This window comes from Neocloeon triangulifer, unplaced genomic scaffold (genome assembly GCF_031216515.1).
Source record: "Neocloeon triangulifer isolate White Clay Creek 2 clone unplaced genomic scaffold, ASM3121651v1 ptg000014l, whole genome shotgun sequence".
NCBI classification, from domain to species: Eukaryota; Metazoa; Arthropoda; class Insecta; order Ephemeroptera; family Baetidae; genus Neocloeon; species Neocloeon triangulifer.
In genome coordinates, this window is record NW_026775556.1 from 18,236,219 (window position 1) to 18,251,801 (window position 15,583).

The 15,583-nt window shown below is 36.1% G+C and overlaps 3 protein-coding genes across 4 annotated transcripts in view; 1 reads left to right on the plus strand and 2 right to left on the minus strand.

Moving 5' to 3' along the window:
- Positions 1–15,583, plus strand: part of LOC132200717 (mucin-5AC) — a 96,554-nt gene that overhangs the window by 49,587 nt on the left and 31,384 nt on the right. The gene's annotated exons all lie outside the window — the stretch shown is intronic.
- On the minus strand, positions 8,391–10,350 carry LOC132201016 (brachyurin-like). The gene is made up of 8 exons (XM_059626875.1): positions 10,269–10,350; positions 9,856–9,964; positions 9,654–9,792; positions 9,428–9,599; positions 9,215–9,375; positions 9,058–9,159; positions 8,869–9,008; positions 8,391–8,807 (listed from the first exon to the last, which is right to left on the minus strand). The coding sequence occupies exons 2-8, from the start codon at positions 9,904–9,906 to the stop codon at positions 8,607–8,609; spliced, it is 966 nt and encodes a 321-aa protein (XP_059482858.1). The 5' UTR covers positions 9,907–9,964; positions 10,269–10,350; the 3' UTR covers positions 8,391–8,606.
- LOC132201424 (brachyurin-like) lies at positions 13,152–14,438 on the minus strand. Its single transcript, XM_059627584.1, has 6 exons — positions 14,291–14,438; positions 14,070–14,241; positions 13,862–14,019; positions 13,599–13,700; positions 13,404–13,543; positions 13,152–13,349 (listed from the first exon to the last, which is right to left on the minus strand). Exons 1-6 carry the CDS (start codon positions 14,436–14,438, stop codon positions 13,176–13,178), a joined length of 894 nt encoding a protein of 297 aa, XP_059483567.1. The 3' UTR covers positions 13,152–13,175.

A 15,583-nucleotide genomic window follows, 5' to 3' on the forward strand; every position in this document is an offset into this window, starting at 1 on the left:
CGACGGGGGCCCCTTTTTCAATGCAGAGAGCGAGCGCCTAATTCCTCTAGGCGCGCACGCATTTGCATCCGCTACCGCCGAGAGCTCATCGCGTCACCGAGAGCTGAGGGGACCTCCCATTATTTGCGTGCACAGACTTATTGTTCGCGCACACCTACGGGGTTTTGCTCTTATCCAGTGCGAGCGACGAGGGTTGCTTCTCCGCATTGAAATTGAATTCTATTCAAATTTCTCAAAGCCGATTTGCTCCGAATGCAATTGTTTACCTACAAGATTTACAACCACTTTCAAAGTTTTTGAATTTAATATTTATGAATTCCACTGCTTTTGTTCGTAAATAATCTTCAAAATTTTAGAAAGGAATTCCGAGTTATTATTTAAATAATCATTTTAAACCAAAAATTAATGCATAATAATTTTAAATTTTCTGAACGATTTGAATTATTAAATTTAGCACTAAATTTGAAATAGTTTTTATAAAATAATAGCCAATTGCTAGAGTAATTTGAAAAAAATTAATTAATTAGAGTGATTAAAAATGGTTTAACAATTTATATAAAATCATCTGCAACAACAAAACATTTTATTAGGGAAATTATCTGAATATAAAATTTCGTGCTATTATTAAAAGAGAATCTCTGCATGTTATATGGAATATTTTAGTTTCCTCAACTGCGCACATATCACGTATACCGGGCCTCCTCATTTATATTTGACTTCTGAAGTTTTTCACCCTTTTGACTTTTGAGGAAGAAATCTGATTTTTTTTCGCACCCTTTCACTTTTCACTTGACGACACATCGCAAATAATGAGTTGTCAGCAGATTCCTGGCTTTAATTCGTCTTCGACGCCTACACACGGTTGCGGCGTGTGTAATGACGAGAGAAGGTGTTCTCTAATGACGCCCTTCTATATTTTGACGCAAGATTTAACAACCGAGCGGCTCCTTTGATGCCTCAGTCGGCCCGATTGTGATTCGTAGTCGAGCAGCAGAAGTTGACACGCTCGTTAAGTCGAGCGTCTTGGTTTTAACAAGGAATCTGTGTCTTATTATAGACACATGCGCCCTCAAAATTAGACGCTCCGTTTAATCCTCGACGTTTCATTTCTACCTGGCTTTAAATTTCATTTCAGGCGCACGCATCTCGCAAGGACCCCTTGCGAAATATAACACTAGAGAGACAGAGTTTAATTGTACGAAAGCAAATGGAAAAGCTGGAGGAGATTAGTGTTTGCGCCGGCGGAGAGGGAATTTCCTGTGACAAGGATTAGAGCGGCAAATCTCCTTGCTCGCCGGCCACAGGATTAGCTTTTGCTGCGTTCATTATTTCAAAATTACAGTACGCCAAGGTACCGAGCCCCTGCGTACGGCAGCTTTTTGCACGCTGACCTCTGGTCTGGTGTGTTGTGAGAATTAAAATAAAATGCACGACGCCGTTCTGCCGGCCAGGCTGGCTCCCAGTCGTGCGATAATTGACAGAGGAAAACGCCATCGTCCACCACCGAGCCTATTTGCGCCGCTCCTAAACAAGGGGCACCTTGTGTAGAGGATGTACTAATTATTTGGAAATAATTTTGAGTAAGCTTTTCATAAATATTATTCTTTATTAATTGTTTGAAATTGCAACAAAACAATGTTAAATGAGAAATAACAGGAAAATAATTTTGTTAATTAATTATTAATATATGTTTCAATTTATCATTCCTTTTTTTGGTCAGATGAAACAGATGTAATGTTTTCCAATCTTAATAAATTTTTTAATTTTTTTAAATATATAAATTAAAATATAGTAAGTTAAATTAATTAATGAAGTTTATTCCCGGTTTATTCATAAATTATTTCTTTCTTGATAATTGTTAATTTATTGAAATTTTCTAAGTCCCAGAGTCTTTAATTGAATAAGCAATCGGAATACTAATGAATTTATCATTTTACGTGTTGTATTCGACAACTTTGCCTGCTCTTTTCATTCTTTTCTTCCTTGGCCTACATTTTAGAGAGCGTCATCTTTCTCGGTGTGTTTTTGCGAGAGTCGCGACGCTTTTCAATCAAGTAAGCTGCTGTTGCCCCAGAAAAGAGAGCAGCGAGATGGATTTTCCGCGAGCCGGGCGCGTCGGATAATTTTCCCGACCTGCTCAACGCGCGAGACAAATGAATGAGGCCGAGTGGAGCACCAGAGCTCTGCAGCTGCAATTTGCGTCGCGCACTCTGGCGCCATCTTGGAAATTTCACGGCCGAGCGCGTTGAATTTTTCTGCTCATCAGTTTTGACGAGGGAGGAAAACGGAAAATTGAATAGATGGTGGAGCAGAAAAAATTCCGCAATGTTGTCATCTCGAAGAAGAAATAAGCCTCGGAGAAAGATAAACATTTCTCTACGAAGTGCAAGCGTTTCTATGTATGTACATTCATACTTATTGATACAGGGAGAGACGGGAGTTTTTTTTTTTTTTTTTATTAATTTCGTTTGATATTCCTTGATCCTCAGGGAAATTACTTTTTCTCTTCTGGCTAGCCAGCCGGCTTTGAAGTACACCAGATTTGTCGCAATGCTCCTTCCAATGCATACAAAAATAAATTGAGACCGATACTCCGGACGGTTGACAGACAGTATGATATGGCTGGTAGATTATAAATCCTCAAAATACTTTTCTCTTGAAAATTCTGTAAATTTTTATAATAATTTTCCACAAATAAGCTAAAGTCACCAGAAAGAGAAAAAAATATCCATAATATATATGAATACTCTCATCAAAAACGAATTTGTAAAAAGTCTTATTAATAATTTTGTTACTTCACAATTATAAAACTTCCTGATTGGCTTCTACTGATATTTTGAGAGTCAATTATTATTTTTGTAAAAGTTTTGTATTATAACATATTTGAGTTTCAAGTTGACGACCCACAGAGAGGACGACCCGCAGGTAAAAATGCAAATAAGCCGGTAGAGCCGATCGAATAAGGAACTGGAGATTGAAGCGACGAGATTGCTTTTTGTGTTATTGCGCACCCGGTGAATAATATTTGCCTTATTGGTCGCCGAAAATCGCTGGCTGTTTTTCCCTCTCCGTCGAGTATTAAATAAAAAGCCAATACTCGCCGCCGAGAGTACATACGTCTCAATAAAAGCGACCGCCGTTTGATTCACGCAAACATACATTTTCCATATTGAAACACGTGCATGCATGTCAAAAAGGAAGCGAAAAAAGCGGGGCTCGATTTTTCACGCTCGCCGGTTTTCTGTTCGGGCGAGATTTCTTCCGCTCTGATTTTCCCGAATGCAGGCGAGGAGGAGTTTTTCATCTCGTCCCGCAGGATAATTATTCAAAGTCCAGCGGAGCGAGATATTGCAAGGCTTAACGTTGTTTTTCGGCAGAAAAAGGCAAAAAATATCTCTGATGGAAAGGGTGAAAGACGCGACCCCGTCATCCTTTGATGAAAATAATGGCAGCAAAATTTAGTTCAGCAAAAAAAAAATTAAAATTTATTGTAAAGTGAGATTGAATTTGAAAGATGTTCGTGGATTAGTAAAGAGCTGTGAGCTTTGCCTTGCTAATTTTTAATCCACACGAACATTCCATTTAGATATAAATTACGATTAGCTGCTTGATTTGGTGGAATACGCGGAATTACAAGCCACGCTTGTTAATGTTCGACACCCGAGGCCATCTCGTGAAGCGTGTAAAATATTTAATGCATTGCACGGTCCCGGTGTGTTTGTTCGTTGCTGCACGGTAGTTAAATATTGCTTTGTATTTTCCCTATTTTCCGTCCGCCACTCGCTGCGCCGTAATGGATAATTTTAATAAACCCGCCTCGGAACAAGTGTACGGAACACGCAGATAAGCAGATTAGCCGCCACCGCCAGCCAGCGAGGAAAAATGCGGCTGCAAATGGAAAATCAAAATAAATTATCTGGCGTGCCACCACTTTCGGCGCGCGCCCGAGAGAAAAAGGGCTTATCGGTGGCACTTTGTATTTCTGGCAAGCAGAGGGAAATATATATATTTTACATTATGGAGGGCAACACGACGAAACACGCATTTAATGGGTCTGTTTTGAGAGGCTATTTATGGAGGAAACTTTGGTGACCGTATATTAGATAAATAGCATGCTAATTGTTTTTCATAATGGGGGTCATTTATCATATTTAATGAAAATTTGAGCTCGGAGTTGATTTGTTTTGATTTCAAAGCAATTTTCAAATGAAATTATTTTGCATTATTAAACGTAAAAGTTTTGGAAGATGTAATTGCGTTTTTTTTTTAACATGCGATTCATTGAAATTACTAGAAATATACTGTAAACAGTAATAAGTTTATTTGAGCAACAATTTTAATGGAGACACAAATTGGTGTAAGAAAATTAAATTTTAAATTGAAATGAAAAAACCTCAAAATTCATTAAATAAATTGAAAAAAATGCAGCTAAAAATTTATTTAAAATTGAAAATTTCTTCAAGAACATAAAAATTAATAATTAGATTTGAGGAATTCTTGGTTTTTTAATCTAAAGAACCATAGACGATGCTATTAAAATTAAAATTATCAAACAGGTTAAAAGATTAATTTGAAAAGTCTAACAGGTAGAAAAATAACAGGAAGGAGAAGAACGTGCGTTTTCCATTGTGTGTCCAAAACTTGGAAATTAGTCGGAAAGTTTAGTTTCCACTCGGGGTCACGTGCGCCCGGCAAAAAGCAAAAGCTAGTTTTCCCCAACCGAAAGTCTTAATCATTTTACTGCGAGCCGGCGGCTCCTCTGCCGTGCTTGCCGGTCTATATCTAATTCGGCTGCGCCTGCTGGCAGCAAAAAGTTAAGAAAGCAATTGTCGGCGAGGCATCAAGAGAAATGGAGCATAAATTTAATCCAACGCCGGCTGACGCAATTACTCCAATTATACGTCCCGCAAAAAGTTTCATTCTTGTTTGCTGTGGCGTGTGTGTTTTCCCCTCACGGTGTTTATCGGCGCGCGCGTTTCTTATAACTCGGAGAAGAAGGATTCAATTATTTCATTAAACGTCCCCGAGGGACTCGCTGGCAAAAATGGAGCGCCAACAAAAGCAACTCTATGTTTCCAGAAGGAAAGTTTGTGTATTTTTTGCTCCCTCTCCTTGGGTGTTTTTTTTCCTTTTTTTTTCTGTGTTGTCATCTTTCTGTGTGACGCTCGCAGGCGCTCTCTTATATTCTTTTGTTTAAGTGGCAAACTTGTGTAATTTTAACAAAAAACCAGCCGAGAAAAGAATAAACACAAAGGAAAAGCGTGCGTGCAAGACGGGAAAAAATACTCGGATTTTTTTCATTAACTTTGGCGCAATTCTCATCAAGGAGAGATGCGTGCAGATTGTGCCCCAAAAGTGCCGTAGAAAAAGCAGAAATTTTAATTAAGAAGGTCGCTACTTTTAATTTAAGAGGCCGTAGAAAAGTTTGCTCGCCGCGCGGAATTTTGATGAACTCTTGCTTGCTTTGGGCGGGCATGAAAAATTTACTGCTGGAAATGAAATTATTTTATTTAGCAGCTTACCTTTGCCGCCAGAGCGAGGAGATAAAATCTGCATTTAAAGTGAAATTAAATTTGCATTTTTCGAGTTGATCTCATATTTGAAAAACGGAAAGAGAAATTTATCAAATTTATCATTGGTGCAGGTTGGGAAAAAAACAAGGCCGTAAAAGTGAAATAGGGCGATTTTGCTCGATAACTATAATTTTACTGCCGCAGGTGAAGAGCATCAGGCGCTCTCCAGTTTTATGTGTTTTTGCGCAGGTGCTTAAGTGCAGAACATTTCACTTGGCAAAAGAGCTGAATTATCATTTTCAAGTATTTTATCTTATTAAGATAATTGAAGAAGAAAAACTATAAAGAAGGTCATAAATCAATCAAAATTTGGTTCATTTTTCTTTTGCCATTGTTCCTTTTCTTGGAAGAAAGCATAAAAATACATACCAATGCCATTTTCCAGCTGCTTTACGATGCGAAAACGTCGGAATGCGCGACGTCGGCAGAGGAATTTTTCAAGAGGCTTCTTCCAGCAAATGGATGATTAAAGCGTAATTTTTTTGGTAATTTTCATAGAAAAGACCCTCTTTTTACTGCCGACGCTGAAAAATTCATAAAAGGCTTCTTGTGCAGGCTCTTCTTCGTCTCATTTCTGCGCTACTCTCGAGGGCCATTATATCGCCGGCTAGCATTTAATAAGGGCACACATTCGCTCGCTTTCGCGCAGACACAAAAAGATATCGCGCGCCCCCGGGATAAAAAGGTCGTAACCTTTGCGGGCCGAGCGCGGGACCTTTGGCTGAGCGCGCAATAAAAAACATCGTAAAAGGCCCGCACGGAATTACATTGTGTGCGGCCCTATGCAATTTTCATTACGTCCCCCCGCGATGAATACATTTTATGTATTACGGTACGTGTATTTAATCAGCCCGCAAAAAAGCATATTTGAAAGAGTAATTATTTTTAATGCGAGCGCTCCTTAAAGCGGGGGAGTCGACTGAGCTCCAGATTACGCCGCCGTAATGAGCAAAAACTTACCCCCTCCGGTACTCACGCTCTCCTGCTGCTCGACCAGATTTTCCACCCGCCTTAAGAACCCCGAAACATCCGAGCAGATGAGCAGCGGCCGTGAGAGAAGGAAAAGCAGCGCCGGCAGTAAAAGCAGAGAAATTCGGGAGGCATTTGTACGTGCGGTTGTAAAATTGCGCTTTAATGCTAACAACAATTTGGCTCTTCAAGCTTAATTTACTACCCACCATGTTTGAATTCGAAATTTCTACAAAAACTTTTTATTTTATAAAAATTCGATCAATCATTGGTATTTATTGTTTTTTTTTTTTTTTTGCTTATGTCTTTAATTGATGCAAATAATATATGAAAAAATTATTGAGAAAATCAATATTGAACTGCAGATGAATAGAGGGTATTTGAGGGAAAAATCAAATGAAATTTTCATCTGGAGTTAGTCACCGTGGTATGTTTAATTAAATTAATTGGCGTATTAATTGAAATTAAATATTAATCTATTTATTGAAAATTTAACTACAGAAACTAATTTTTTATATTTTTAATTAAAATATTAGATGAAAATAGAATCAAATATTAAAAAGGGTGAGAGTGTGAGGAAGGGTTGAATAATTTGCTAGAACATCGTCAGACAGTCAAGAGATGGTTATAAAGTTATAATATAAAGAAATGGCACGAAAGTTTTGATCGTTGATTTTATGATGCCATTATACCAAAATTTTAACTCGTGTCTCTAATAATAATTTTCTATTTGTCATCTCCCTCGTACATAGAACTCTCTACAGTCCTAAATATTAATGGATTTTGGATAAAAAAAAAAAAAAAAAAAAAAAAACTATGAATTCTACCTTTACAAGTAATTGAGTGGAGAACTTTTCCCATGTAACCAAATTTAAAAAAATTAGTTTAAGCTATTATGTCTCTGCCATAATTAAAATTTAATTGCAAATTACCACGTTTTTTCCATTTTGATCTATAAATAATGGACTAAATGGCTTCTCCTTGCAAATTTTCCACTCGGTTACGGAGTTTTTTTTCCAGCTAATTGCCGATCTGCAGCTTGAGCGAAAAGCAATCAGCGCCCAAATTGAGCCGCAAAAAACGTGATTGCGCGCCATTTTTCTCATCAACGCGCTCACGGGGCAATTCGCTGGTGGTGTGTCTCGTCTCTATATCGGCGCGGTTGCAATCAATTTTTAATTAGCCGACAGGAAATGTGCGCGTGCTCGGAGGCGTCAAAGTCAAAAAACAGCCAACCATGGCATATTGTGTGTACTTTTTCCAGCGGAATTTTCATCTCCGACGGCGAATTGACGTTGTTTGGCTTTTTCCTGCTGATTATTAATTCGCAATTTCGCTTCCATATCCCTGGTCGCGGTCCCTCGCGGCTTTGTGAATAATTCGCCTATGTACTCATCAGATTTTTTTTTTACAATCGGCACAGGCTTAAATCGCATACTAAATGTAAGTTGGAAAGTTTACAAAATTAAACGTATTGTGCACAAACATTTGAGCTGAATATAATTTATGCGATTCAGAGTTGTGCGATTTTCCACTGCCCCATCCAATTGGCAGTTGGGGATTGAGATTTGCCAACATGAATTGTGATTACCTATTACTATGAATGAAAATTGATTGCGTTAAAATTAGTCAGGTGAAATGTCTCTTTTAAAAAATTAGGTTTAAATTTCATTGATGAAATATCCGATGTTGATTATTTTAATGAGAGAGACACACTTATTAAAAAGATCACGTGAAAATCTTTACAGGAGAAGAATTATACATTATGTATTAATAAATCTAACAAGTAGCATTAGACAAACTTTATTCATTTTTATGACATGTTCACTAAAATGTTACAATCAGTACTTTTCACATTTTTCACATCCACAATCACCTTTTTCATTTTTGTGATATTTGTAATTTTTGCAGAATAGGAAGTGGAATGATAATTTTAATAAATTATTTTGTTTTAATTAAATGTCTAAATGTGGTGATTTAAAAGATGCAATCAGCTCAAATCTTGTAGTTGAAATAAAATAAAATCAAGAATTGAAATTTTAATCTTACAATGATAAACAATAATTATTTCCTATTTTTAATTTTAATTTTTCTGTCGTTCAAAATTTTAATTCCGGTCTGTTGAGAAATCCATCCCAAAAAGCTAGTCACCCTTGTGCACGTTGAGAGATAGTTGACGCAAATATCAGGTCCCGCAGACACAATTCCAATCGCAGTGAATTTTCCGTCCTTTTCCAGAATTTTCAAAGTGTTTCCACTGTCGCCCTATAATTTAATTAAAAAAAAAAATAAACAAAGGCAATCAACCTTTGGAATAAAATCTCACAAAGCAAGCAGATTTTGCAATGTCCGGTGCGATGCAAATGGTCGAGCTGATTACATATTTATCGCCAAAAAGTTTGACACAATCGATATTTTTCATCGTCTTTAAGACCGCATACATCAAGTATCTACTGGGGCTTCCCCCTGTAAGGAAATATTTAGCATTTGAATTTTTCATTTTAATTGTATTTGCCATCAGCAGTTAGTCCGTAGCCAGCAACATAAGCATCTTTGTCGGCTAATGTAGCATTGCCGTAAGAATATGGTGGCAGGCGAATTACGTTCACATATTGACCTAGAAAATATCAGGTCAGTTTTAAAGAGGAGTACAAAATAAATCAAAATTTTACTCAATTTGAAGGATACCGCTATTAGGGCTATGTCATTTGTATACAAAGTCTTGTTATAGTCTTTGTGGACGATAGCCTTTGTTGACGTGTACGATTTTTCGCCAGTTTCATTATTTCTGCTGCGATCAATTCCACCAACATTAACAGAAAACGTGTAACCACTAAAGCGAAATTAAATTATGGCTCAGCTTTTTCAATCAATCATGTCCTCACCCATCCACGCAATGGGCTGCAGTCATACCCCAATCACTGGAGATCAGTGAACCTCCGCAAAGCCAAGCGTTGTCGACAATCAAGAAAAATACCCACGGGAACATTTTCTGCCCTGCCTTGGTACCACCAGTGATCATCCTGGTTACATTTTGGAAAGAAACTCCCGCTCTCTCTTAAAAGGCTTGCAAAATCAATATTTAATTATTCCATAATGATATAAACGCACTTGTTTGGAGTTTTCGTGCTCCTTTGTTGACATAATCGATTTTGGGCTGGGAATGGGAAACGTCTTCATCTACCTCCACGTCTCGAATTTTAATTAAGTTTCTTTTAGGTTGAAGGTTAGCAATCCTATCACCGCTGCCCTAGGAAGAAAAATTTTAAACTAAATATTAAAAGAATTAATATTAAATCATGATTTTTCTCACGAAAATTGCAGAAAGCGTCAAGACGACAACGAGTTTCACTGGCGTCCTCATTTTGACCAAGCTACTAATAATTCAGAGCATTGCACTTTGTTTGATTTCATTATCAGAACTGAAAAGAAAACAAAATATTCATAAACCTTGGAATTTGCTACAAACTCGCAAAGAGAAGAAAACAAAATTATGTAGAGCGTGTCAAAATTTAATCTGTCCTCAGTGTTTCACTTTCTGAGCATAACAATTTAAAATTTTGTAAATCATCAATTTTAAAACATATAAAACATGATACAAAAGAAAGAAAATTAAATTATTAAGAAATTTAAAAAAAAAAAAAAAAAATTATTTATAACATTAAATTTAATGGCTTCCAACGCTGATTGTGATTGAGTGTTTTGGTTCAGAACTTCTTAAAATACCTGATAATTGATTGCAAAGTCAATATTAATTTGCAAGTTTCCATTCCACGGATCGGAATAAGTTTTGCAAAAGCTTTCTCGGCGCAAATCGGCTTATGCTGGAACTGCTTCGAGAGAAGCGAAAAGTCATCGGAGAGATTCGCGTTTTGCATATTATATACCTGCACGCGGACGGGCTGGTGGAAAAGTGCAGCGGCAACTTGTTGGAAGCTCCGTACTTTTAATTAAAGCCGGGGTCGCGCGACGAAAGTGGGGCGTTCGCCGTAATGCAGTTAGGGGAGGAAAGAAGAAAAGTATGGAGCCAACTTTTGACGCGGCCAGGATGTAATAACACGGCGTTGAGTGGCAGCTCGAGCTGGTTCTTCTTACATCGCATAACGGCGGAAATTTATCGATCAGGGCGCGAAAAAGCAGCGATGGACGGACGCCCTGCAATATGTGTGAGCGCCTTTTATTTTGACAAGCGCCCTCCAGGAGAAAGAAACATTTTTAAGAGCGCGCGTGTTATTTTTATGAGCGACGTTGAATGAGAGAGTTGATCTAATCAAGAAAAATGTTGCGCATCTCTTCTTCAAAGAGTGGAAAACACAATTTTTTGAGCAGATAAATCTGAAAAGAAAGGTTAATACTACTCAATAATGCATATATATGTATATCAATTTAACAATACAAAGTTAAATAAAAATTAACTTGTGTGCTTTTGATTATTTTTCAAGAATTCTGTTCATTATATAAATGTTTTAACTGGAAAAAACAAGCATTTTCTTGCTTAAATAAAAATTTTACTTTGAACTGGTTATGGAACCTTCTCTATATTTTCAAATTTATTTTTAATTCATCTAAATTATTTTGTTAAAAAACTAATAAACTTCAATCCAGAACACAAATCATAAGGCAGATATTAAGCTACACAACTAACCTTAGTAATAATTATGTTAATTGCAATCTGCAGATGCGCAAATATTTATACTATAATTTGTAATCTGATTATCAAATAGCGCATTTGAAATAATATCATTTTTAAAATTTTTATGTTACAAATATCCAACTAATTTTATTTAAAATCATAAATTAAAATTTAAATCTCTTTTAATAAGTAATTAAGTACTTCTTATATTTGTGTTAACTAGTTTTAAATTAAAATAAAATGTATATTTTTTTTTAATTTATTAATAATTATAATAAAGTTATAAATTGTTGCCCTTTTAAAGATTGTTCCAAAGAACTGCTAAACCAGTATTGACCATAGTGACTACCACTGTAAAATTGTAATGATGTCTCATGAGATCAGACGCATTTACAAAATTACTTAACTTAGGCTGAATAATTATAATTAAACCTTATTACTGATAACTTATAACATGTAATATTATAATTTGCGGAAAGTAGTTATTTTATATTAATCATAATAATTTCCAATATTTCTTATATTATTCCCCTTGTTAACGGGTTTTATCAAAAACTCTGAACAATAACACATCTTACAACCTTCATGGCGAAAGCCCGGTTCTCTTTTTCCAGCATCAATTATTTGTTATGAATTAAAAATATATAATTACAAAACACTGCTCAAAGCGATGCGTATGACGTCATTCCTTTTTACGAGTGGCTTTCAGATTTTCGTCCGCGGTTAGAATCTCTTCCAGAGAGAATTGCAGCCCTTTCTTTTTCCCGGGGTCTTTCTTGCTCGGCCGCTTTTGTGTCCGGCCGGCAGCAATCCTGATGGTCTCCATGTATATCCACAAACACATTTATATTTCGTGAGCAAGCCGCCGCTATTCAAACACGTCTCGGCGATGATAAAATATGGATCCGACCAAAGAGGCCCTCTGCCTGAATGAACGTTTGCTTGCTTGTTTACCCAGCGAGCAGAAAGAGATTCTCTTGTGTGTATGAAGGGAAGAAGAAGAAGAAGTCACCTCCACACTCTCCACCTTTCCTTCTTGCTGCCCCATGAAATATTCATATTTCTATCTCGGCGCAGGGATAGTTTTGTCCTGTGAAATCGCGCACAATGAAAAGCGAAAGCCCTCTGATGAAAATGGCCCGGCACACTTTTGTCTCCCTGCACGCGCAACAGCATAATGAGAAGGAAAAAGAGGATGTGCTCCCGCAGGCTTGGGAAAAAAGAGGCTGCAGAATAAAGGTCTGCGCTTGACCTGAATTCCTGCTCTTCTCGAAAGGAAAACACACCGAGGAATGGCTTGTTTGTTTGGTAGCCATAAATAGACTTGGGAAAGGGATATTTTCAGTATATTTTTTTTTTCACAAAAAATTTATCCTCATTAATTTGATTTCGTTTAGCATAAAGAGTTAAAAGAGACTGAAAAATTGAAATTTTTACAACATCCTCGGGACACGTCCCTGTAATTTTATATTTAAATTGGAACAATTAAAAAAAAATTAGGCGCGTGCAAATAAAAAGGATAGTTTCCTTTCATTTTTTATTTTTTTTTCTGTTGACAATGTACAAGTATAGCGTGGAATTTCAACTATATAAAATTTTCCTTCCAAATATAATTTATAAATTAAAAAAAAAAAAAATAAAAAAAAATAAATAAGTGGTAACAAGAAAAATTAGTCGCCTCTGCGCTGCTAAAAAAAGTGGCTTTACCCATTTGTCTAAAAATTGCAAAATTAAAACCATGAATACAAAAATGAGCAACAATCAAACAATGCCCTCCTCTGATTTGGATTGATCAAAAGTTCCTCTTTACTTAATTGTGTTCAAAAGTTAAATTTTGATTTAAAGCTCCAGCAAATATATGTTTTTATTTTTTTTCATAGCCACAAATTGAAAATTGAAACATTTAATCAAATCGCTCCAAAGCAAATTAAAAACTGAAAATTTTCAAAACGAAAAAAGGCTCACTCCAAAAATAATTAAAGATTCTCATATTTTACGAGTCACTTGTTTATCTTGATGTTGGTGTTTGCGGATATCCAACCCAAAAAACTGGTCACCCTGGAATATCCCGCAGGATATTTGTTGCACGAGTAAGCCGCTCCAAAAGAGACAACACCGATTTGCGTGTACTTCCCATCCGTCTCCTTGTACATCAAAGGGCCACCACTGTCACCCTTTTTAACAAAGTTTTACTTTTTAATTCAACGTGACTTTAGATTGGTTTTTACGCTGCAAACGGATTTCGTCGGGTGAGCTCCGGTGCAAATGATCGACGATATTATGAAATCGGCTCCATAAGACTCTGCGCACTTTGCGTTGGTGATTGTTTGCAGATTCACAAAATTCATGAACCTGCTCACGTCACCGTCTATCGTATCGGGAGTTTAAACGTTTTCTTTTCAGACATTTTTACTAATAGTTACTGTTTCTCGTGATGCCATAGCCTGACGCGGTTACAGTAACACCGGCAAATTGGTTGCTTGCTTGCGATTGTTTTGGCAGACGAATTGCACCAACAAACTCATCTGATATATTTATTTTCATTAAACGCAAATTACAAATTTATTTTTAAAATTGAACAAATGGAAGATTAAAAAGTAGGAAGAAATTGATTAAAGTTTTTTTTTAATTAACTATTTTTTTTTTTAAATAAGAATTTTAGTAATTTTAATGGTTTAAAAATTACCTAAAACGAGAGCAACTTGGATCACGGCTACATCATTGATCAGCCATTTGTCAGAGTAGTTCTGATGGACAATCGCCTTGTACGACGTATACTTTTGCTCGCCCGTCTCGCTCCTTTTGATGTCAATACCTCCCGCAGAAACGACGAAAATTGATGCCCTTGCAATAAAAATATGCGAAAATCCAATTATTTAATTAATGAAATTTACTGATAGGCGCAATGGGCGGCGGTCAGAGCCCAGTTTTTGGAAATGATCGATCCGCCACAAACCCAAATGCCGTCGACCTCCAAGAAGATCTGCCAGGGAAACTGCATTTTCTTTGCTCGAGAACCACCCAAGATTTCTTCTGACACTTCCATGTTACTTTTTCCGGAGTTTTCTAAGATTTTGATTAATCCTGTATTGAGATCAAGTGGAAAATGAGATACTTGGCTGAGGGTCGGTGCCAGTGGGAAGGAAGTCAAGTCTGGGTTTGTTGGCCGGATTTTTTGCGTAAGCGGCAATTTGTTTTCTTGTGGAATTTCGCTGAGGAAGCGTTCGGATTTTCTGTTTGAGCCTATCCTTTTCTTGAGCCATGGCCTGTTAAGGTAATATTTTAATACAATCCTTTGGACAAATTATTTAAATGATACACTTATGGTCAACCAAACAACAAGCAAAGGAAGAACGTAATTCGCCATTTGGAAGAAGTAAACGTTCTGTGAAAAAATGAACAAAACGCATGTGGCCTTTATACTGTTGAGACAGGACATACTGTGCATTTTTCAATTTTAAAAGTATATTACATGCATTTTTTTAATGATTTATTTATCAGGGTGCTTCCTGTCTGGCATGAACACGTACGTCCAGTTTTTAAAGTTTTTACAATTAAGCAGCAGTTGCAATTAAATGTGTTACTTTGCCTTTTCCTCGTATTTGATAAGACGGTAAGAGATAAAAATTGTCAATTTAAGTCGTGTCGCAAAAAAATAATTGGGTAAAAAGCAGGAAAAAATTCCTTTCAATGGCCAAAATTTACTGAAAACTTTATAGTTTTAAAAATATATATTTTTATTAAATTCCACACATTAAAATCAAACTATGAAGTTTTTTGAAGAAGTTGACACTCGAGGAGATGTTCATGGAAAAAAAAGAAGTCGGGCTGTTACTCGTTGCAAAAATTGTCTTTTTATTAAAAAACAAACTTTTGCAAAGAGGAACAGCCTGACTCATTTCTCATTTCTATGAAGTTTTTATTATTGATAATTAACATTATATCAATTTTATAATTTTTCCGGTGGTCTTATCGATTTCCAAAATTAAAGAAGATACATGCGTGATTTACTATAGAAAAATAATACTATAATATGTAACTAATGGCATTTTGTTTTATAGAAAGAGAACATTTTTTTAACAAACACATCATGTGTACAACTTAAATTAACAGGAGAAGAAATACAATTTATGCAATACAATAAATTTTGTTTTATAAAGACCATTAATTAAAATATAGCAATCTGGTAAGGGTCAAGTAAGGGTTGACGGGATTATAATTAAAATGACTATTAAATAATACAAAATAAAATCAATTCACCAATAGAATTTTGATCTAATACTTTTTGGCCAATCAAAAGCTCAGTACCATTTTGATAATATCAGCTCTGATTTGTCCACTAACTATGCAAACTTGATTATTTGTTCAATTAGGCCCTCACTGAATATTTTATAAATAATTTGAAACA

Coding starts and splice junctions, on each gene's coding strand:
- LOC132201424 (XM_059627584.1), bottom strand. CDS start 14,438: ATGGCTCAAGAAAAGGATAGGCTCAAACAGAAAATCCGAACGCTTCCT. Junction 14,242..14,290: donor TGGCACCGACCCTCAGCCAA/GTATCTCATTTT, acceptor TCAAAATCTTAG/AAAACTCCGGAAAAAGTAAC. Junction 14,020..14,069: donor GCCGCCCATTGCGCCTATCA/GTAAATTTCATT, acceptor TTTTATTGCAAG/GGCATCAATTTTCGTCGTTT.
- LOC132201016 (XM_059626875.1), bottom strand. CDS start 9,906: ATGAGGACGCCAGTGAAACTCGTTGTCGTCTTGACGCTTTCTGCAATT. Junction 9,376..9,427: donor GCAGCCCATTGCGTGGATGG/GTGAGGACATGA, acceptor ATTTCGCTTTAG/TGGTTACACGTTTTCTGTTA. Junction 9,160..9,214: donor AGCGGTATCCTTCAAATTGA/GTAAAATTTTGA, acceptor GATATTTTCTAG/GTCAATATGTGAACGTAATT.